This window comes from Panicum hallii, chromosome 3 (assembly GCF_002211085.1).
Source record: "Panicum hallii strain FIL2 chromosome 3, PHallii_v3.1, whole genome shotgun sequence".
Classification (NCBI taxonomy): Eukaryota; Viridiplantae; Streptophyta; class Magnoliopsida; order Poales; family Poaceae; genus Panicum; species Panicum hallii.
In genome coordinates this window covers 8,026,246-8,049,035 of record NC_038044.1, presented here as the reverse complement: position 1 = coordinate 8,049,035, position 22,790 = coordinate 8,026,246, and the positions used below count along the sequence as shown (strand labels likewise).

The 22,790-nt window shown below is 45.4% G+C and overlaps 4 protein-coding genes and 3 non-coding genes across 7 annotated transcripts; 1 reads left to right on the top strand and 6 right to left on the bottom strand.

The window, feature by feature from the left end:
- Window positions 1–125: 125 nt before the first annotated feature.
- Window positions 126–2,838, bottom strand: LOC112884593 (60S ribosomal protein L18-2-like). Its single transcript, XM_025950029.1, has 5 exons — window positions 2,738–2,838; window positions 2,568–2,657; window positions 2,090–2,218; window positions 1,680–1,865; window positions 126–506 (listed from the first exon to the last, which is right to left on the bottom strand). The coding sequence occupies exons 1-5, from the start codon at window positions 2,738–2,740 to the stop codon at window positions 348–350; spliced, it is 567 nt and encodes a 188-aa protein (XP_025805814.1). The 5' UTR covers window positions 2,741–2,838; the 3' UTR covers window positions 126–347.
- LOC112888227 lies at window positions 832–920 on the bottom strand. Its single transcript, XR_003227767.1, has one exon. It is a non-coding gene; the product is annotated as a small nucleolar RNA SNORD29 (small nucleolar RNA).
- LOC112888199 lies at window positions 1,024–1,124 on the bottom strand. The gene has a single exon (XR_003227742.1). It is a non-coding gene; the product is annotated as a small nucleolar RNA snoR69Y (small nucleolar RNA).
- On the bottom strand, window positions 1,416–1,491 carry LOC112888207. The gene has a single exon (XR_003227750.1). It is a non-coding gene; the product is annotated as a small nucleolar RNA snoR53Y (small nucleolar RNA).
- A 437-nt stretch (window positions 2,839–3,275) lies between the features above and the next one.
- Window positions 3,276–5,113, top strand: LOC112886713 (mediator of RNA polymerase II transcription subunit 28). The gene is made up of 3 exons (XM_025952689.1): window positions 3,276–3,536; window positions 3,976–4,088; window positions 4,721–5,113. Exons 1-3 carry the CDS (start codon window positions 3,335–3,337, stop codon window positions 4,853–4,855), a joined length of 450 nt encoding a protein of 149 aa, XP_025808474.1. The 5' UTR covers window positions 3,276–3,334; the 3' UTR covers window positions 4,856–5,113.
- A 9,258-nt stretch (window positions 5,114–14,371) lies between these two features.
- Window positions 14,372–18,010, bottom strand: LOC112887302 (U1 small nuclear ribonucleoprotein A). Its single transcript, XM_025953443.1, has 5 exons — window positions 17,790–18,010; window positions 16,913–17,085; window positions 16,357–16,450; window positions 15,309–15,400; window positions 14,372–14,858 (listed from the first exon to the last, which is right to left on the bottom strand). The coding sequence occupies exons 1-5, from the start codon at window positions 17,908–17,910 to the stop codon at window positions 14,568–14,570; spliced, it is 771 nt and encodes a 256-aa protein (XP_025809228.1). The 5' UTR covers window positions 17,911–18,010; the 3' UTR covers window positions 14,372–14,567.
- A 535-nt stretch (window positions 18,011–18,545) lies between these two features.
- On the bottom strand, window positions 18,546–21,972 carry LOC112887303 (serine/threonine-protein phosphatase PP1-like). Its single transcript, XM_025953444.1, has 4 exons — window positions 21,657–21,972; window positions 20,374–20,933; window positions 20,084–20,275; window positions 18,546–18,978 (listed from the first exon to the last, which is right to left on the bottom strand). Exons 1-4 carry the CDS (start codon window positions 21,856–21,858, stop codon window positions 18,964–18,966), a joined length of 969 nt encoding a protein of 322 aa, XP_025809229.1. The 5' UTR covers window positions 21,859–21,972; the 3' UTR covers window positions 18,546–18,963.
- Window positions 21,973–22,790: the final 818 nt, after the last annotated feature.

Below are 22,790 nucleotides of genomic sequence, written 5' to 3'. Positions count from 1 at the left end.
TCTTTTATGCCAAATGTTAGTTAAATTTCATGTTCATGCCACAGAACGGATCATGAAAGTACCATTGACCAAACATTTACAATCACAGCACATAAGACACACGGCATCACCTTATAAGGGCCATGGAAGAGGAATCTCAAGCTCTGATAAGAGATGCAACAGAACATTGTGTCTTGCTCAACCAGCAGATAACACCACAAATCCTTCAAATATCTTTCAAAATTCAAACCAGGACAACAAATTGTGCTACTACTCTCAGTAGAAAGTGATTACTAATTACTGTCGATTGCTCAAACAGAACTGCCGCACAATGCTGATGGCAACACACACAGGCAAAGGCCAATGGCTTAGACCTTGAACCCACGGCTGTTCCTCCTGCCACGAGCCTTCTCGAACTTCCTTCCCTTGGAGCGCACGTACGGCTTGGTGTGGCTGTGTGGCACACCAGGAGCCTTGCCAAAGTGTCTCACTGCCTCACGGGCATTCTTGGGACCCCTCAGGAGGACCTACAGAAGGCAAGCATTGACAACGTCAGCTTATCATCAAGTAAAAGGAAGCACAAATAATGCAGTATAGATTTTTACAATGAATGGTAATATTACAGTCCAAGACTGAATGCATTGCACATTTTACAAGACTGCTTATAGTTGACTGCACAATGTTTGCTCAGATACTAGGAAACATTATGATCCCAGACAACCCACAAAGGGACGTCTCATCGAGCTGGGATTAGAATACTTATCATCACTGCAGAACAAAACATTAAGCAAAAGAGCACAAGCTTGTTAAGAAAAAAGTGGATACCAAAGGGCTCACATTAAAATTGTCAGATGTGCTCAGATACGAAGGAAAAGCACATATCATGACTACCCACAGAGGGTAGTCTCATAATGAGCTGGGTAAGAGTATCATCATGGCAAAAACCATTCAAGACAATAAGCTGCTACACATCAAGCTGAACTAATATTTGCAGTACAGGAGAGAAATCACAATTTAAAAAGATTGCTAATAAAACAAAACATTAAACCTGCTCAGATAGTAATGTCATATTTTGATCCCAGACAACCCACAAAGGGAAGTCTCATCGAGCTGGGATTAGAAATTTTATCATCACAGCAAGGTAATCACAGCTCCAGCTATGCCTATTTGACTGAGGAAGCTCAATGAATAGTAAGAAAAAATTCAATACAAAAAAATGAATATAAAATTCTTGAATGAGCTCAGATGAAAAGGAAAAGCACATATCATGACAACCCACAGAGGGACGTCTCATAATGAGCTGGGTAATAAGATTATCATCATTGCAAACATCATTCAAGAGAACATGCAACTGCTTGATATTTGAACTAGCAGCAGAAAAAAAAGAACCAAGAACTTATTGCTCTAGGTGAGAAAAAGAAAGAATGTGGACAGATGGTTCCCTCAGCACATTATTATGCTCGTCAAATGACATCAGTATTAGCATGGTTAATTTATACCATCACCGGGAACCAAAAAATCAGGATCAATACAATCAAAGAAACTAGCTCAAAAGCTGTTCAAAAACTTCATGTTTGTTAGGTCGATGAGGCCTACAATGGTTCCAAACATGTGTAAACTAACGTTTGTTCAAAACTTGTGCTGAGTTGTGCATACTAAATTGATAAAACTTAACATTGAAGCATTGAAACAAAGCATACCGTGTTCTCGCCAAGTGGAGCACGGAGAGCAAGCTGGTCAAATGTGAGGCACTCCCCACCAGCATTGATAATCCTAGCCCTTGCTGTCTCAGTGAACCTCAGTGCGGTAACCTTCATTGCTGGGATCTCTTGGATCCTCTTGTCATCTGTGACTGTACCAACAATCACAGCGATGTTCTTCTCCTCCTGTTCCATAAAAGACACTATTTCAGCACCATACACATGATCTTACCCAAGCTACCACACTAAAATTGTCCCGAACTAGAATACTAGACCATTATTATTAAGCATACTTCAAGATGCATAAAAATATCCTAACAAAGGACAAAAGGAAGTGCAAAAAAGAGAACCGGGCACTACATTACATTTTGGAATGAGAGTAAGGGGTCAAGGGACTGTCAGCTGCATACCTTTCCTTCCATGAACTTGGCAAGGCGGCGCAGGGAGATGGGAGGGCGGTTCGTCTTGCTCATGAAGAGCCTCTTGAGGATGACGGCATTAAAGCTGCTCTTGGTCCTCCTGACCAAGAAACGGTACAGCTGCACTCCAGCATAACACATACACAAATCAAAACCTCAGCAAAAAGTTACCCACAAGGCAAACAAAATTGTACTATTGTACATCTACCAAACAGAAATGAACAAAATACGAATCCCTTCCCTGCCAAATACATTAGAGTCCCCCCAAGCTAATGAAGTTCATATGCTTACTACACCACCACAACAAGCTAATCCTCAGGCAGATGCTTCTATGATAAGAAAACAGTACGGGACTACAAATCACGGATCATTTTCAGAAACCAACAGCTTAACCAAGGGCAGATCTGCCAAACCCGACATCGCCGTCCAACACGGGAAACATAGCTAGACGGGAGGAGTGGTGGTGTACCTTGACGAGGAGCTTGAGGTAGACATCGTCTGACTTGGGCGCGTTGCGCTTGGTCTTCTTGTTCCTCCCGCCGGCAACGAGGTCGATACCCTAAGACACACACCAGGGTAAGAAACACAGCGGGGAAAGCCTCTGGAAAGGGGGGGGGGGGGCAGTGAGAGGGTGCTCACCATGGCTGCGGCGGCGCTAGGGTTCCTGCTGCTGCTTACCTTGTTCGCCTCCGGCTCGGGAAGGAGGGTGGCGGCGGCGCAGCGGAGGAGCTTTATAGTGGGGAGAGGAAGTCGCGGGGCAGCTGCTAGGGTTTTTGAGTTCGTGGGCTATTGGGCTAACGAGTGGGCCTTCATGTGTTACGGAATGGAGATTTGTGGGATGCTGTTTCGTTTTGCTGGTTTGGGCCTTGGCTCGTTTGGATTGAATTCTGGCAACTGTAACAACTGTAATTTGAAATGGATGGAGCCATTTTTTTCTCTCTTTTTTTATGGTAGTCATTTTTTTCCCGTACCACGAGAAATGTGACTGATTACTTGTCGAGTTTGTGTTGGCAAAACATTTGTCTTCAAGAAAAATCATTTGAGACTTTCAGTACCAAGGCCTGAGCAAATTGGGCTGGTCTGCCTCGACCCACCCAGGCCCAGTATACGCTGGCTGTGAATCAATCTTAGCCGTCCGTCCTCCAACGGACGGTCGTCTCCTTGTCTGAGGAGGAGGAGGAGTCGAAACGAATCGGAGGCGAACCGATCCCAATCTCTCTCTTCCCCCTCTCCGTCATGGCTGAGCCGCCGCCGCCGCCGTCGCAGTCGCCGGCGCAGACGCCGCCGCCGCCACAGCATCAGCAGCAGCCGGCTCCCGGGGCGGGCGGGCGCGAGGACATGCTGGCGTGTGTGGCGGCGCTGGAGGCGGCGCTGCTGCCCTGCCTCCCCGCGCGCGAGCTCCAGGCCGTCGACCGCTCCCTCCAGTCCTCGCACCAGAGTATGGCCCGCCGACCCGTCGTTTCCCTCCTCTCCCCCTCTCTCTGTCGCCTCATTAGATCCGCGCGGTTGCGTCGCCGGCCAAATATCGTGGTGTTTGATCGGTCCATGGCGCCCTCGCACGCCAGGTGTTCGTTGTTTTGCCTGCGAGATGGATGAGCGGCTCTTGCTATTTTACAGATAAAGATTGCATCTTTCTTGCCCCTCGAGCAATTGTAGTGTGATTGGTCGCTTTCATTGCCGAGGAGATTATAAGCTTCTATCAACTGTATAGAATACATTGCAATCGGGGAGTACCAAGATAACTGCATTCTGTGGACTCTTTTAACTTAAATAGTGTAGAATGATTATCAACTTATTAAAGAGTTAAATTGCATCTTCTCATTCGATACTACCTAACTGGAGATTCTGAATGTTGCTGTTTGTACCGTCTTGAACAGTTGACGTTGAGAGGCACGCCAGGGACTTCATGGAGGCTGCCAAGAAGCTCCAGTCTTACTTCATCAGCCTGCAGCGCGAGGACCAACCAACAGCAGAAGAGATGCTTCGGAAGGTACATTCACTTCTTCCTCGTCTAATTGAGAGTGGAGTAAAGACGTGCATATCCTGTGGGTTATTGGAAAGGGGATAAGGTTTGGGCATGGTGATTGGGGAACTGAAGGCTGATCAGAAACTGTCATTGGTAGTAGTATTCAAATTTTACATGGTTTGATCAGCTCAAACCAGTCATTTGAAGTTGGCCTATCCTTAGGAATAGCTAACTTAAAAATCACCTATTTCTACTTGCTACAGGCAGTTTGTGACACTCAGTGTGAGCCTTATTAGTATTACAAGACTCTTTGATCTTATTCTGGCATCATCTCCTTTTTTTTGTTAGATATGTATGTAACCCAGGAAAATCTGAAATTGAATTTTATGATGCAATAATATTGTTGTATTCTGATATAACCTATGTACTGAATAGGATATCTAGTAACTCAAAATTAAATAATATATTTGAAGGAACTGATAGCCTTGCTGAATTGTCACTTTTAGAAAACATGGTGTTCCCACTTCCTAGTGAAATTTCCAAGTACTTGTATTCACCTTCACACATGTATTTTTCATGCCATTGCTTCTATAATAATGCCTTAGTAGAGTCATGCCTACTCATCTTGTTGACATGTTTGGTTTTGCACTACGCAGGAGATCACTACAATGGAGGAAGAACTGAAGACCAAGTCTGAGCTTACTGCCAAGCACACGAAGCTGATTGAAGGGTGGCGGAAAGAACTGAAGGAGCAGCTGGGGAAGCACATAACTGAGCTCGAAAGAGTGTGAGGAGTGTGATGCTGCAGTTTACCTTGCAATGACCATGAACTGTGTACATCAAGTAGAACACCCATTGTAACATGTTTTTAGGATGCTAACAGTCAGTTGGCTTTTGGTTCTCTGTTGCGGAAGACAGAAACAAAGCCACTTATTGATGTTTGATGATGTATTTGCTTATGGACTATGCAGTTGCATTAGGCATGGTTTTTTTTTTTGGTTGTCATTGTGTGAAAGATGCATGAATAAAACTGTGTTGATTGCTTCAAAGTTTGAAAGCTGAAAACAATCTAATCGTGCAGTTTTTCTTTAAATAGAGGCTCGCAGGACTAACTATAAGAAATTATGAATACATGACTACAAAATATTGTTTCTATTTCTTCACTTCTGGACTCACCATAATTTACATTGATATAAATTCTTTCAGGTTAGCTAGCATACTCGATCAGATAATGTTGTCATGCAACTTTGCTAACTATACCTGACTAACGTGGAGAGGACATATGACTGCAAAAATAGTTCCCAATCTATCTCACTTCTTGAAACACATGGAAATCCATTTGGCCAGTACAGTCAACAGGATTGCAGGCGATATGATCTCTCCTCTCTCTAAACCACATTTTTTTTTTTATCTTGAAACCAGTCTCGCGTATGCACATTTTTTGTTTGAGACATTCTAGAGCTTCTAGCCCTACACTGATTCACTGAAAGTTGCAGTTCATATCATGAAACCTGGAACCTCATCAATCCAGTTTTTTGATCGAAAACCTCAAGCTTGCAGGGCTCCAGACTACAATTTCCACTGGGTATACCATTCTCACGAGCTACATAATTTAGATATGCTAAGCTTGATTCATGAGCCACATGCCCACACAAACAAGGTTACTTAATTCTATCATGTAACACACCACAGCACAGAAAAGAAAAGTGCAAATGACAGTATGATATACCAGAGCATAGGAAACTCTTACATTGTAACTCGTCACACATCACATCACACCACTAATTAAGACAGACATTATTCTTGAAATCACAAACTAAATCTAGCCAAGATCAATGAAGCTAAGCCTTAGATGTTTTCCTCCCATGGTTTTGCTAGAAAAGGGGAAAAAAAGTCCCACTGAATAGGTCAAAGACCTAGCTAGCTCTGTCTCTGCAATCATCTCGCTGAAAATGGAAATTAATGGGGGCAAGTTGTATAAGCGAAGTTGGTGACATAAGAGCCCAGACATTTAGCAAAGCTTCCCGGTGGGGGTCGATAGTATTCATATGTGTTGCTTAGGGCACACTGCTTTATGAAGTCTTTGTTGCAACCATAGCGGAAGTAGATGGTGTTAGCATCAAGTTCAGGGAAGTGCGTTGTCGACACCGATATCGCACCTGATGGCCCAATGACCACAGCACGGTCATTCAAGTAATAGGTAGGGATCATCAGTCCCTCATTGAGGTCAATTCGCCTCACCGCATACCAGAGGTGCCAGAAGCCCTGTGGATGGAGATGGAGTTCATTCCATAGGACCAGCAGCTCCCCACCATTGTCCACCAACCTCATGGTGTCCAAGATGATGTTGCCCGGGCGGTCTACCTAGGAGACAACCACCAGCTGTGGTGGGCTCGTTGATGCGTCGAACTCAAACAGGGACTCGGTGCTGAGGCAGTAAAAGTGGTCTCCGATTGTGGCCACTGACATGAGCGGCCGGTCGTAAGCAACCACCTCCCAATCCTTATCACCTGGCTTAGCAACAGCGATCATTTTGATGGCGTCAAAGTAGAGGACGAGCTTCGAACCACCAACAAAGCCCGCGGCTGTCACCTCATGAAGCTCTCCGAATTCCTCGTCCGGCATCTGATCATCATCACCTTCAACTCCAACCACCAGCGTCTTGAGTGATGGGAGATGAATGAGTTGCCGGGTGAGGGGATTGAACAGCCTGATGACGAAGCTGGTGTCATCTCGCAGGACAAGCATGCCCTCTGGGTTGCCATGTGGCCCTTCTGCCACAGTGTGATTGGCGAGCTGATGGAGATTCTGGAGTTGGATGCATTCACCAGTGGCGATGTTGCCAAACTTACAAAGTGTTGCGGCATCGCTGGCCTCCGGTAATAGGATCCACCTACGGGGGTGGATGCCGCGGTTGATTCTGTTCTCGCCGCCAATGCTATCCCTCCATGCGCTACAAACAGCGCGAAAACGGATCAGGTCTTTCTCATCGGTGTCCAGGGCGCGCTCCGCAATAAGCGCCCTCATTTCTTGTGGCAAGCCATTTGCCCAATTTCTCCTGCATGCACGCAAACACCACTGACATCTAGTTAAAAATCAGATAGTAAGGGGTGGCAAGGATGGAGAGGAGGAAGAGGGAGGGACGAACCAGGTATGATTAGAGATATCCAAGCGTTGACGAAGGTTGGGATGTTGAGGTTCTTGTGGCTGATTAGATGATGCCATTGCTTGTTGCGGTGGAGTTGTATCTTGGGTAGAGAGCAAGTTGGTATCAGATGTGCTCAGGAGTGCAGGATATGGTTGAGGTCAAGCCAATCCCGCGCTTGCTTCGATATCAAAAGAAATAAAACTGATGCTGATGACCTGAAATGGGCAAACGAAGAAGATTGATGTTAAAAATGTGTGCAAATATTCTTTGCAGCTAATACTTTTCACAAAAAGTTCTACAGAAAATTTTCGAAAAGGAATTGAGGAAACTTCCCTGAGTAATTTTTTTACTAAGAAACATTCTAGAAAACTTTTGCAGATAAATCGCCTAAAAGGATTTTCTTTTAAAATGGTCGACACTAACCAATGCCCATTTGTATTAATATATCAAGACAAAAAAAAATAAGAGCACAAACCCCATAATCAGGAGAAACACAAAGAAAAACTACCTAAACACTATTAAAGAACCACGGCAACAAGATAACCTCCACAGCGATGTCACCTCCCACACTACTATGACTCTATAGTACAAACATGCACAAAACGTCACCCCAAACCACAATAGAGCATCGAACTAGCCGTTGCTATGCAAGACTACTCACCATGGATGGATCCTTGCTACACCAAGGTGGCAAATGTCACTAACCCTACCATGCCAATAGACACAACACGCGTGTGCCAACTCGAATAAACAGCATGGTGGCACGTATCTATGTGAACCTGCCTGGCATTAATGTTTGCACACCGTCCATCTATGCCTTTCTTGCGCTACCATCCTACGACCAAGGCCCAAACATGTAGGCCTTCTATAGATATACAATCCCATGCAAATCTAACATCTTATTGGAAACTGGCTTCACTTCCTTTCACCTGTCTACTCGCACAATGCTGATGCGAGCGGACCAACATTTCGTCGTATCATCGCATCATCCTCCAACAATTGCAGTCCAAACACAATACACATATCATTCATGGATTTGTGTGCCCCTAGTAGATCTTGCAAACCAACACATCAAAAGCGGAAGAACAAAAGGAATGGAAAGGAGAGAAATAGGAAGGAACGTGTGTGGGCATCGCTTGGAGTCATTGCTAACCACCGCCACTGCCACCATTGATGAGTAGTGGTAGTGACGGAGTGATGGTGGTCGTGCACATGGTGTCGAAGGAGGTTTGTGTTACCTCTTGGGTCACACTGAAGAGACTAATATGGAAGTAGCGGAGTCATATATTTGCGGCTACCTAAAAAGTTTTGATAAAAATCTAAAACATATAGAACAAATAAAATCATACCTTCTTCTCCAATACCATCGATTTAGGTTCATTTCCTCATTCCTTCCGCTTCGGATTGGATCTAGATCTGGATCTAGAGAGAGGGAAAACAGAAAAGAGGGGAAGAGGGGGATAGGGTCGTGAAACTAGAGCTAGTCACCAGAGCACCGTCGCTACTTGGTTTGAGCCCCAATCCTTCATAGATCTAATGTGGTATCTCCTTCATGTACGTGCATAAAAGAGAGGAAGAGGAGAGAGGGGTAGGGGGAGGGGAAGGTGCCGGGAAGGAAAGTTTGCTGTTGCACATGAGAGAGAGCTTTGTTCGCTTCGCCTTTTTGTGGCCCACGTGAAAAAAGGAAGTGAGCCCGCGGATCAAGAATCACAACAACTTCATATGAAATGAGAAGTATTGTTACCATAGCATGTGTTTTAGAGCCTGTGCTTGCGCGCCAAGGGGAGGAGGGGAATCAAAGAAAAAAGAAATGATTTGTTGAGTGGGGGTAATGCAGTGAACTACTAAACCATGGAATAATTTCTTGTACTAAGGATTCAAAGAAAACTTTACCTGTGGCTGTTAACTACAGGCACTTCAAAGGGCTTAGGGATGGATCCCTCCTCTTGTGGGCTCCTTGTATCATTTGGGCCTCTCAAGCTATAAGGAATTTTTAATCACCACACATTTTCTCATAGTAAATAAATCTAATTTATGAGAAAATCCTAAAGAAAAGAAATTGGGTGGTGAGGTCGTATCCTAAATATCACCTGGGAGCAATTCATTACAACCGGCGATGTGGATGTGTCGAGAAAAATCCTAGAAAAAATATAATGCAGCTTTGTGTGTTACAGACGGCTGTGGCCGTTGTGAACTTTTTGTTTGTTAGAAGCAGTGTCTTATTTATATGTACGACCTTATTATTGTTATTGATAGTTGCACTTGTATTGAATAAGAGCCCTATGAGAAATACGTATGAGAGTGTTTTGTCAATACAGTATCGAAGAAAGGTTCTACTATCGTAAAGGACTCTACTTGTAGTACCATCAAATGCAAGACGCAAGCACTGGCGAATCCAGACAGCCCATAAAAGAGGGGGCTCATCTTCCTTGTATTCTTCTTCCTCCCCCTTCTTCTTCATTCTTTCTTCCTAAAAGTGGAAAGGAGGTTTAGGAGGGTATCCATTGATCTTGAAGAAGTAGAGGGGGCTTGAACCCTTAGCCCGGCCTTAGATCCGCCTCTGGACGCATGTAGTAATTCACTCAAAAGAGTTAGCATTAAGCACTAGACTTGGACACAACATAAGCCTTGGTGACATGCCAAATCAAGATGGAGGAGGTGCGAAATGGAGCCCCTGAGTAGAGTCATCGTGGTGAGTCCGGTGACAATCAAACTGTGCCTTTGATCAAGAGTCCCAATCAAAGCTAAAAAGATACCTAGATGTCACGTTATTTCCATCAATAACAGGAAAATATTAGCCAAACAAAGTCATCAACCAGCCCATGAAGCCAACACCACCGTGAGAGCCAGGCAGCCAACAAGCAAAAATCAACGAAATGACAAATTAACAACGCAGGTGAATGAGCAAAGTCGGCAGCGGTCGAAGAACAGAGGCGGGCAAAGCAGCTATTTTGGAAATGGGTCATGACTTGGGGAATTTTATCGCTTGCATTACTGCTATAATTTTATCTGCTAAGCTATAGTTCATGAAGGCACGTATCTCCCAGAATTCTGCAAAGATTTTCCTTTTAACTCAAGAGCTCTGAAGTGTGTAAGTCTGAACAACCAGCCAGCTCGTGATGCCCCTGAGGCCCTGAAAGTGCTTGCCTGAAACCGCACAAGTAGCGGAATGGAGATGAATTTGTCTGTTCTTATGGGCGATTGACACACAGATTTTCCTCGCTTGTTCTGTTATCACTTGCTCAAGAGATAGTTCTTAGAGGTACGCATCTCTCAGAATTCTGCAAAGATTTTCCCTTTAGCTCCAGAGCTCTGAAGTCCAACCGGATTCTTCTTCTTCTTCTTCTTCTTCTTCTTCTTCTTCCTCCTCTTCCTCTTCCTCTTCTTCAAGCATCATATCCTGTTCTCAACTCTTTTTCCGTTTTCATTGATCGAGAGCTTGTTCAGTACAGGAGTTGTTCCAAAACGGAAGGAAAATGAGAGGGGAAGGTGGGAACAGAACCAAAACAAAGTAGCCGGACACTAACAGTTCGGGCTTCAGTGGATTGAATCTGCAGCTCCATGAATCGATGCCCTGGACAACTCTCCGGAGGATGTCGCTTGGCGTGGAGTCGATGTGGTCGAAGATCACCGCGTTACGTGCCTTCCAGATATGCCAGGAGAAGATCTGGTAAGTCAGAGTCAAGCCATATATATTAATATTAGCCAAGGCTGTCGAATAGTGGCCGGGTTTGGAGCAAAGCCGAGCGTGCTCCAAATGCATTGTGCCAGGGGGCAGCGAAACTGAGAGGTGAGAGGCTGATGCACTGCTTGCCGGACCGAGATGTCAGGTAGAGTACAGTGGGAGTAGAGGACTGGGAAGGTTTCAGCAAGGGACGAGTTGAGGATCCAATTCTCAACTCGTGATCGATGGCCGTGGCCCCCTGAGAGTGCCTGTCTGAAACCGCACTCTGCACAGGCAGTTGGAAAAGCGAGGAACGGCCGGAGTGCGGCGCCGTTCCGGCGACCCGCACGAGGCGTCGATCCAGAGCCCAGAGGCGGCGTTTCCTGTCAGCTCGAACGCTGAGCCGTCGTCGCTTGGGGCTCCGCAAACGCTTTGCTCGACGCATTCTAGGGCTTCTGCGAAACTGGCGAGAGGAAGAAGAGGCGCCCAAGCGACGGCCGATGTGAGACGGCGGCGCTCCGGCAAGCCGTGGCAGAGGACGGACGGGAGATCCTGATTTTGTGTTTTGCAAAAGTGTCCCTGAATGTTTGCATATAACCACCTATATAGGATCGCGACTATTAATCGCGATCCGAATATTTGCAAAATACCCCCTTCCATTTTCATATAGGCTCCTGGTTAATAATATTGTCTCCTCCTTCCTGACTCTCACCGGCCGGCGCCGCCCGCAGCCGCCACTGCCGCCGTCCTCCGCGGCTCCGCCCCCGCCAGAAGTGCACAGACCCACCAGTATAAGCCACCAACCTCCCGCCGTCGTCCCCGGTCCAAAAGAGTCCTCACTCACATGCTCCCGCGGCTATATCTGGTCGGACTACAGCAGCCAGGGGCGCGTGCCATCCGCCGCGCTGCTGCGCTCGCACCGGCTCGCCATAGCTCGCTCCAGCGGGGGTTTTCCGGAGATTCCACACTCGCTCGGCCCTCCGATGGCGCCTGGAGGCGAGAAGCGCAGGTGAGCTGCTTGGTGATACGGTGCGCCAGGTAAGAACCGGCTGGCATGGAAGGAAGCTAGCTGTTTCAGAACGGATGGAAGCCCTCGTCGGAGTAGCCGCTGCCATCGTCGTTGGGTTGTGCCTGGTCCGGCGAGATGGAGTTGCTTCTCTGGACCATGGAGTCTGGACCCGCGTCCACAACGCACACAGCGGTGACTGAGGCTAGCTTGGAGTTGTAGTAGAGCTTCTCGTCAGAGCTGATGCTGATTTGAGCTTGGAACTGTTAACATCATGCCTGTGTGCTCCATGTACCAGCTCGATATGAATTCGGTCAGGCGTCGTTGTGCAGCGAGGACCAAAGACGAACGGGCCAAAATGCTGGACATAATCTCTGTTCCGGACCTGAAGTTCTGAACTACGAAAAGGCTAGAGAGATGGCAAGTATGGGGAGCCTGCATCTTCAGACAAGCACCATGTGTCCTTAACAGTTTCAAGTGACACAAAGCCTACCAGTTTAACGGCGAGCACGAGGGAGCCTTTCAGTAAAAGCCATGGCACGTTAGCGGCAAATCACCAGATCAGACTGGAGACTCCGTAACTAAGTTCAAGCTGGTACACAAGCTCACGACTGCCCCAATTCCCCTGGGCTTCGCTGGGCTATTCGACAACACCAACCTTTCACTCGAGGATTCGAAGAAACAGCAACGGCAACGCCCATGTGGAACACCATTGTCAAGCTCGTGCCACTGTACAGAGCTTAGAGCTATAACACTTGTGCCCAGGTTGGAAATGGCGCCACCACACAGCCAAACGAAGTCAACACCACCGAGAGAGCCCAGGCAACCAACAAGCAGAAGCCAGCGAAATGACAAATTGACAATGCAGGTGAAGGAGCCAAGTCAGCAGCAGTCGAAGAACAGAGGCGAGCAAAATGGCTATTCTGGAATTGGGTCATGACTTGGGAATTTTGCTCGACGCAATCTAGGGCTTCTGCAAGACTGGAGAGAGGAATAAGACGCACCCAAGCGACGGCCGGCATGAGGCGGCGCTCCGGCGAGCCGCGGCAGAGGACGGGAGTTCGGGATCGGTAGTTTTGCAAAAGAACCCCTGGATTGGATCGCGATTATACAAATATTTTCAATTTACCCCCTATAATTTTCATATACACCCCTAATTCGGATCGCGAATAGTAATCGCGATCCGAATATTTGCAAATTTCCCCCTATAGTTTTCATATAGCCCCCTGTTTCAGATCGTCTTCTTCTTCCGGCTCCCCGCCCGCCCGGCACTGCCTGCAGCCGCCCCCGTCCTCGGACCCCGCCGGAAGTGCACAGGCCCACGCATCCAACCCACCGATCAGCCGTCGTCGTCAAGGTTACAAAAGGATATCCACTCATACTCTCCCGCGGCTACATCTGATCGCGCGCATGCCGTCCGCCGCGCGACGTTCCGGCCGGGCAGAGCGAGCTCCAGCGGTGGCGGACCCGAGACGTGCTCAGTGCTCACGAAGAGGACATGCCACACTCGCTCGGCCTCGGGTGGCGCCTGGAGGCGAGAAGCCCTGAAGCTGCTCGGTGAATTGCGGCGGCAGGTGAGAACCGGCTGACATGGAAGCTAGCGGCTGGTTGGGTTGTGCTCGCGCCTGGTCCGGCGAGATAGAGATTGCTTCTCTGGACGTTCGCAAGGTAGAGCACCTGCGCAGGGTGGCATGTGTTCAGACCAATGCACACAGTGCTGAGCTGAGGCCAGCTTGGAGTTAGAGCTGCTCGTCAGAGCTGATTTGTGCTTGAAACTGTTAAGTTCAGCTCAATATGAATTCGATAATCTTATTAAAAAAAAGAATTCGATCAGGGAACCAGGCACGATGCTGTTAAGTTCCGGATCTGAATTGGGGGACGGTATCTTCAGAGTTCAGACAAGCATCATGTGTGGGATATCCATCGACTATGTGACCTGATGCCAAAGAGACACAAAGCGTACCAGTTTAATGGCGCACAAGGGAGCCTTTCAGTTGGAAAGCTGTTTTGGTATGCGGGTTTAGCATGCTCGCCCGCAGCTGCACTGGCTCTGGAACCTTTCCTCCTGTTCCAATCTCACCACAATTTACACCAATACATTCTTTCAGGTTAGGCAGCATTTGTACTTGATGAGAATAATGCTGTCATGCAACTTTGGTAACTATACCTGACGAACATGGAGAAGTCATATGACTGCAAAAATAGTTATCTCCGTTCTTGAAACATGCACTTGGAAATGCATCTGGCCAGAGTACATTTAACAGGATGCAGGCAATCCAATCCAGTTCGAACTTTGTTAACACGCTCTGTGCGTGTGCGTGTGCGTCATTAAATAACAAAGACAAGTGCATTTTATTCTATGGCAGATATATACTGTCCTCACTGGAAATTCCACGGAAGCAAACTAGAGTACCCCAAAGGCAGCAGTATGTTGCGGACATTACTTCTCCAAACAAATACCAGATTCAATGGAGCAGTCGCTACGTTGATTGCATGAGAGCGAAAAAAAGCAGTTTCCATTTCATCTCTGTTGCTGAAGTGGCAGTGTGGCACATAACCGCAACTAAGCGGTACAAGTAACAGATGGTCCAAGATGCAGTCTACCTAACAAGCCAAGGGGATCTACCAATTGTGCAAAATTCCAGATACAACATTTCAATCAAGTCAATACAGCTCGTGAGTTCGCTACTTCTTCGCGTAAGTGATGACCATCTGGTTCTCTTTTGTAATTTTAAAGCCTTGAAGCGGGGTCATGGCAGCGGTAGCCTGGGCCTCGTCTCCATACTCCACAAAAGCGATCCCGGGCTTCGCCTCGACCATCCGAACCTCCTTGAAGCCAGGGTACTGGCAGAAGAGCATTTGCAGCATCATGGGGGTCGTCTCGTGTGGCAGGTTTTGGACGAAGAGGATGTTGTTCGGTACAATAATCTCTGGCATCATGACCCTCTGTCCGCCAGCTATAGGTAACTGGGTAAGCTGGTACAGAAAAGAAGTCGTGTAAGCGGAGGACATCATATCAAGTAATGGAGGAACAACGTTAAATATGAAAAAAAAGCTAATTGCATTATGAAATGCATAAAGAGCAATAATGTCATCATGCCTGAAACCCAAGCTATTTCAGATCACCACTCAATACTTTGCATGACAAATTCTCCTAACATAATTATGCAATGAGAAGCTGGATCACGCACAGACATGGAAATTTGTTTGCCATATAGTATTAAATTATGACCAGTAATCTGTAAAACTCTGTATGTGAACAAAAGGAACTAAGATGAGTGGATCTTAGTACCCATGCTCACCAATCACCATCCGAATAGAAGGGCCTACTTTTACATGTCACATGCACAACATCTTGCACAAGTTAAGATTCAAGAAAACATAACGAAGCAGAAATATGATTCTAGTCTATTCTACAGTAATCACCTGAGGAGCCCCATAAACACCAGGGTAGGCATTTACACCCATGCCAATTTGACTAGCATCATGGTGCTGCTCGCGCTTCTGCTTCTTTTCAGCTGCAAAGAAATAAGCAAACTAATGAGGTTTGCTCTCATAAAAGAATAGAGGAAGGAAAGCCAAGTTTCCATAAACCCATTATCCATATCTTTATCTAGCACAAGTTCACCCAGCAGCAGTTCTTTCAAATCTCAAGAGTATGTAAGGCTATGTCTAGTGTACAGAACATTTAACAAATTCTCAGGTTGGAAGAAAGCCTCCTCATTGACCCAAATTCTTCTATTTCATTTAATATTAGCATCGTATATAAAATCCTAATATACGCAGCGGCAATTGTAAGTTCAGAGTAAAGTTGGAACAGAAAAGGGCATTTGTCAGAACTCATTACGAGAAATCAAATAGCCATCTGATCACCCTATTAGTATAAAAGGAATGGGCAACATTGATTTGGGTGGAAATTTTGTATTTACATTTCTTTAATAGCTTGAGAGTTGCTATCAGTTATCATGTGACAAAGCTTTGCACTGGAGCGACCACAAGAAATATTGATACCTCATTAGTTTGACTAATTCTAACAATTTTAACACTGAACTGCCAACATCATTTGTCCCACAACAAAGAGGAACAGCAACATTTTTTAGGAAAACAGGTTACAAGGACATTAACACCTCATGACACATATTTATCCCACAAAACACTCATATGTGTAAGAGAATCCATCATCAGAATAATTTTTATTAGTATTTATGAAGTACAACTGAGTATTCAGTGTTAAGTCTTCATATGTATGGATCAATTAAACTTAAATCCTTGGTCTCTCCAGGTCAACACTCAACAGAAGAGGTCAACATCAACGTACATGGAAGGGCAAAAACATTGATATCCAAGCAAACATGGATCACGATCACATCGTTTAAACAACTACTAATGTAAATGAAAAGGCATGTTAGCCAACAGACAGGGCAGCAGTTAAACAATGAATGTAATATAAAAGGCATGTTAGCCAGCATCTTACGTTTTTCATCAACCCTCTTCCTTCTTTCTCGAGGCACAAAGGTGCCATCAGCTTTTGCTACAATATCCGACTTGGTCTTGGCATATTGAATTCTCTGAATTCAGACAATAAGATTTCAGGAGTAAAGCAAATAGAAAATACGCAATTGACATAGTTTCTTGGATTCAAAATGCAATACAGTTACCAGATGAAAAGACATTTGTGGACCATATCGTTGAGCTAAAAAGTCTAACCAACACAGGCATAGGCATAGGTTTTAGGATTATTTTCTAAGAAGAATCAATTGAGCAAAACCATTAAAGCACAATGCCTTAAAAACTAGTTTATTTGTCACAGGCCTTGGAGGTTGGACAGATAAACACAGAATTAAAAATTACAACCTTAAGAGTGGCAGAAACAGTGTGAGGGCTAGTATATCTTCTTTCTCAGCATGAGATTCACAAACCCAATAAACCTGCTCTCTAAGCCAAAGACGGCATGATACAGCAGCAAAGTTGTAGAGCAACCAAATTAAGGGACACGAAAGCTTGCAGGCACTTTTCAGTGATGAACTCACCATAGGTTTGTCATAAAAGGGAAAGTCTTGCATCCTCTTTATAGCCTCAGTTGCTGATGCAACATCTTCGAAGACAACCCAAGCTTGGCCTTTATGCTTCAGAGTCTTGAAAGCAAGCACATCAAGAATCTTCCCAAACTGGGAAAAAACAGCGTTGAGGGACTTTTTAAGTTCTGTAAGGATTTCAGAAATAATTGTCAGCTATAACAAAATATAGGATAAAGCTAAGGTTGAACAGAAACGCCAACATGAGTGCAAAATGTATGTAATTGCTGCTCTTTTTCGGTTCCAAACTGAACAGAAATTTCAATTCCAGTAGCAAGTATATCAAAAAAGAATATAAACATAACAACAGTGCATGCTATAGCCACCAAAGCTTCAACACCCTTGCTTACCCAACATAATTCAACAGGAAACCACTAAATCCGCACTTCAAAGTTTCAACACAAATAGTTGAAGCAGTCCATGAGCATCCCATAGCTCAGACTAGCTGAGCACAAAACTCACATATCCATGGTCCAACACCAACATCAAACCACATCACAGCTATCAAACCAAGCTGCTCTACAAAGAGAGCCTAAACAAGGGCTACCAACACTCCTAGCTCCTCTAGGGTTTTAGCTATTCCCATCTGCGAGTGAGTAAAGGCAAGACCACGAAATCCAACCATCCTAGTCTCCTATTCCTACTTAATAATCGTCTATGGCGAAGGCTTTAGTGGCGAACGCCGCAGAGATTTCCATTGCCGGCCGCCTAGAGCAAGTCGCTCAAATCGACCCGCAGAGATGCAATTTTTCCGACGGAGGCGCAAAAACGAAGGAAAAAATCGAGATAAATCCCTAGGGTTTAGCGACGGAGGGAGGGGTGGGGAGGGCACCTTCAAGCTTGATCTTCTCGTTGAGATTGTTGATGTAGATGGTGACGTTCGGCGGGATGCCGTTCGCTTCCCCTCCGCCGCCGCCGCCGCCGCCGCCGACGGCCGCTGCCTCGCCGCTCATCTCCCTTCTCTCTCCTCGCGCGGCGCTCGTCGAGCTCGAGAACTTTCTCTCTCCCACCTCTCCTCTTCGCCGCGTTGGGCTTTGATTTTTTTTTTGGGTGAGGAGGAGATAATGAGGGCCCCCAGTGGGCTTTTTTTTGGAGGGGAGGGTGGCGGTGGATGATGAGTTGGGCCGGAGGTCTGAATTGCATTGCCAACTTTTCATCCCCCCAAACCGAAAAACAAAGAACTGGTCGCTTCCAGTAGGAATGTTGGATATTGGACTGCTAATTGCAAACTAAAATCCTCTAAAAAAACTAGTATAGTTCTTAACTACTTGGACAAGGAACTAGTACAGTACTAGTTAAACAACCTTCTAATAGCACCCACCTAATGCATAAAAAAGTATATACCAACTTGTTCTGTGACATGACAGCTTTGCATAGATCGCTCCAAATTTGAGCAACAATCACCATACAACGAACCTTGATATTTGGTACGAAATTTTCTTCAGGAGACAGAACAAGCGTTTCAAACAAGACATGTGTTTAAAACGTTTCTTGAATGGGTCGTAGTCTAACCAACTAACCACAATCTTTCCCTTGCATGACATCGAAATGGCATTTCCAGCTTCCAGGTCCGCAAAGAAATGAAAGGTACAAAGAATGATTCTGTAGATGGAAACAACGATTGTGCATACTTTTTCCCTCCAACAACTACATATTGCAAAGATAATATTACCATACATCAAGTCACAAAGGGCGCAAAAAAAATGCATGACATAGCTAAGAAAAATAAAGACTACCAACATCTACTGGATGTCATGCTGCCAATGAGGTTCTGTGCTGGCAGGACACAAGAACAAGAACGTATGGTGATGAATCCAACCTAATGCTGTACATAATATCCAATACAGCCAAGCTGCCACTCAAGACACAGATAAAGGATGGTTCAAGGGGATTGGCTGATGGATGTCTAATGCCATGCCCTGGTGGATCCAACTATCCAAACAATAGATCACCCCCTTTGAGCTGACTGACGATGATGGGACCGAAAGTACTGCTGATAAAATGCTTCACCCTCTGGCTGGCTGTAAAGTGGAAGGCAGAGTGATGTAATCAGTTAGCTTGCCTTCAACTCATGCGTCTGACGGAAAGTACAGTTTGGTTTGAACATAAACAAGTACTAGTATCATAAAGTGCTTTTGTTGCCATGATAGTTTAATCAGTATAAAATTATCCAATGGGGAATCAAATTGCTCTTTGCACCTTTGGGTGTTCACAGGTAACTATTTGATGGTCACTTTTTAACTGATCTACATAGACAATTTCAGAAGGGATATAACGTATGCAAACTCTACTAGTCTACTGATGTTACTATAGCCCCAAGCAAACTAGAACGAAGTAAACTATACTCCTCTAGTCCTAGATCTATCAGGTCTTTGATGGGTACTCAACAGTAACCTACTAACCCCTATCGTTCTCTGACTACACAAAACTGCTGAGACACAAGTGAACTAATGCAGTGGCCAGGATACTATGCAGAAAGTTTTTTCCATAAGCCCACAGCTATACAAGAAACCTAATGTTGCTAATTGGATGTGACAAATACAAACATTGTCATCAAAGGATGTGTCATGAGGTGGAAGAGATGGAATTGGCTATCTCAGAAAAAAAAGATGGAATTAGTTATCTCAGAAGAAAAAGATGGAATTAGTTATCTCAGAAAAAGATTCATTAAAGGAAATCTTGTAATAATTACATCTCCATCCTTATTCAAAGTATTGGCCGAAGACATCATTAATAATTGTTGGTAGGAGGGAAATCATCCCTAAGCTTTCCTTATGAATATCACTAAGCATCAGTAGGGTCATGGTGTCAAATGTAATTATTAAGCATTATAAGTTTTGTACATTAAGCTATTACTCCATCCTTTCATGAAAACTTTTGCTGAGTGAATTGATTCTTTATGAAAGGATTTTTAGAATTAAAAAAAAGAAGATCTAGCCCACATCATCCTTCTTAGGAATTTAATTTTTTTACATCATCTAATGTTCTTTCATTACGTCATTAAGGGAAGCATGGGTTCTAGACCTCTAGCTAACATGGTAAGGGTATAATAAACATTTGTCTCATGTGAGTCAATTCTTAAATTTATAGCAGAATAATAATCCTATGTGAAGGCAGCTGATTTACCTTATTTGGAATTTGTTTTCTAGCATGTGGTGGACCCATATCAGTTGGCTTCAGGATCTGAAATGAACACATTAGGCTCTCATCTATGCTCAATAGAGCACCCACATTATCAAATTCTCCACAATAATTCGGAGCAGAGAAGATTGTCACTAATCGCCGTTGTGCGAAGAACTCATAGCCATCTTCAACCACCTAGGGCCATTGATGATGTATATGCTAGCAGTGTCAGGTCAAGATCACAGAGAGCAAAAACATGTGAGAAAACATGCAGAAGACAAACTTTCACAAACCTGATGAGCTCGGCAAATAAGATCGAGATCATTCTTCTCCAAAAACTCTACAAGCTTATCTGCACCAAACGTACATGAAACACCTCTGTCACTCTCCCCCCATCCTTCTCCATCTGGGCTAGGATCAGACCAAAGCAAATCACAGAGGAGACCATAATCAGGAATCTCAGCAGGCCTCTCAATATCCTTTATCTGGTCCAAACTATTCAATTCAGGTGAGAGACCACCATGCATGCACAGTATCTTGTCATCAATGACTGCTGCAATAGGCAGGCAGTTGAAGCAATCCGAGAATATCTTCCACAGCCGGACATTGAACCTCCTTTTGCACTCATCGTAGAAACCATATACTCTGTTGATTTTCGCATCTTCATGGTTCCCTCGCAACAGGAAAATCTTTTCAGGGTACCTGATTTTGTATGCCAGCAGCAAGCATATAGTTTCCAAGCTCTGTTTGCCTCTATCAACATAATCTCCTAGGAATACATAAGTTGAAGCTGGAGGATAACCACCCAAATCAAACAGTCTCAGAAGGTCAACAAACTGTCCATGAATATCGCCTGCAGAACCCCCAGAGTTGATAAGGCAGAAGCATTGTGTCTAAAGATGTATAACGAGTTTATAGAATAAACACACGGGAAAAGGAGCTCTACATCCCTACGCCAACATAATTCTCAACCACACAAGTGAGTTCACCTCACTGAAACTCACACTGACTCACAGTGGACACATCATTAAACGGTCAGGAATAAAGCAGGTAGCGCATAAGTGGCTGGTAATGTTATTTGCTAGAATTGTGTTTTATTGGCAAATAAAGTTCTTCATGGAGTAATAGTTGTAGGATAACTAGAACAGAGAAGGGTACGGCCACTCGATTGCATTCCCGCGTGGCCTACACTCCTACCTAACCACACATCATTACTCCTGGCAACTTGCCCATGATTGATGATTCCATCATTCATTCCCATGCCCTCAGGCTTGCACACGGGGACACGTATGGAATGCAGGCAGCCAAACCCAGACCCAGCACTAACCAGCTATCCAAACGACAGTGTAATCCATGATTGAGCACCGCGCTAATCCTGGACCCAAATCCCACTACACAATTCAACGTTTCTACTTGAAACCAAAAATAGCACGACCGAAGTTACCCTTCCCCATCCAATTCATCGGGGAAACCGCGACGCCGAGGAACGGAGGAATCAGGCGGCATCCCAAACGAGAAGGGAAAAGGAATTAGGCGGCAAACGCCGAGACAGACAGAGCGCGCGGCGACCGATTACCGCAGATCTTGACGGGGGCGTGGATTCGGAGCAAGTTGGGCTGGGAGAGGAGCACCCGCTTGCCCTCGACGCAGAGCTGCCGGATCTCCGCCTCCGACAGCTGCACCTGGCGCCCGCCGCGGCCGCCCTCCACGAGCCGGCGCACCACCTCGTCCACCGCCGCGCCCTCCATCGGCCCCATCGGGGCCCGCGTCATCATCATCTTCCCGCTACCCCCCCTTCGTGCCCCGGCGACGGCGGCGGCGTGTGGCGGAGGAAGAGAGAGTGAGGAGGAGAGAGAAAGCGAGGAGGGGGGAGAGAGAGGTGGGGGGTGGAAATGGAGGTTGTCGTCGACGAACCGAACAAATCGTTGGAGCTGAAGTGTTCAAAACCGCGTGAAGGAGGATCAGCCGTTGGTTCCCGGACGGACGGCCTCTGATCGACGAGGCGGAACTTTCTTTCTCCAACCGTTTTGTCATTTCCTATTGTGCCGTTTGTGGGTGGGTGTTTCTGCCATAGTGGGGGGGAAACATCGAAGGTCGAATTCGTACAATTCGAGGTCCACCGTTTCAAAATAAAAAATCGAGGTCCACAATTTGCAATCCCTCAAAAAATAGTCTGCAAGTTGCAATTTCTTTTTTTTTTATCAGACCATTTGGAATTTCTACTTTTCTAGTCGCATTTGGAACGTAGGAATTTCGTAGGGTTTCAATACATTTGACTAACCTGTGCATGATTGAATCGTTTCTTGCACACTGAGATCCTGCATCTTTGTACCTTGATGTACAACTCAATCACGGTAGTTTTGAAGCCAGTTGCAGTTTTAGCATCAACCATCCAGATTGCGTGGAATTGGAGCAGGTATGAAAGATAGATGGATTCAAATGGTCTGAATGGACACATTTTCATGTGTTGCTACCTGCTCTTAACTCAAACCGAGTGCAGCTCTGTGGTTGTGTGTGCGCGTATGAGAATTTTGAGTCTAAAAAATGCTATTAATGCTCAGGAATCAGGACTGCGAGGAAACAGCGAGTGTCAACTTGATTTCTACCTGGAGCTGGAGAGACTGAGTTGACCTTGAGAACTCTTTGGATCTTGTTTGGGAAAAGATCGCTAGACAGGTGATGCAGAACATGTTAGCTGTCTCGTATGGAG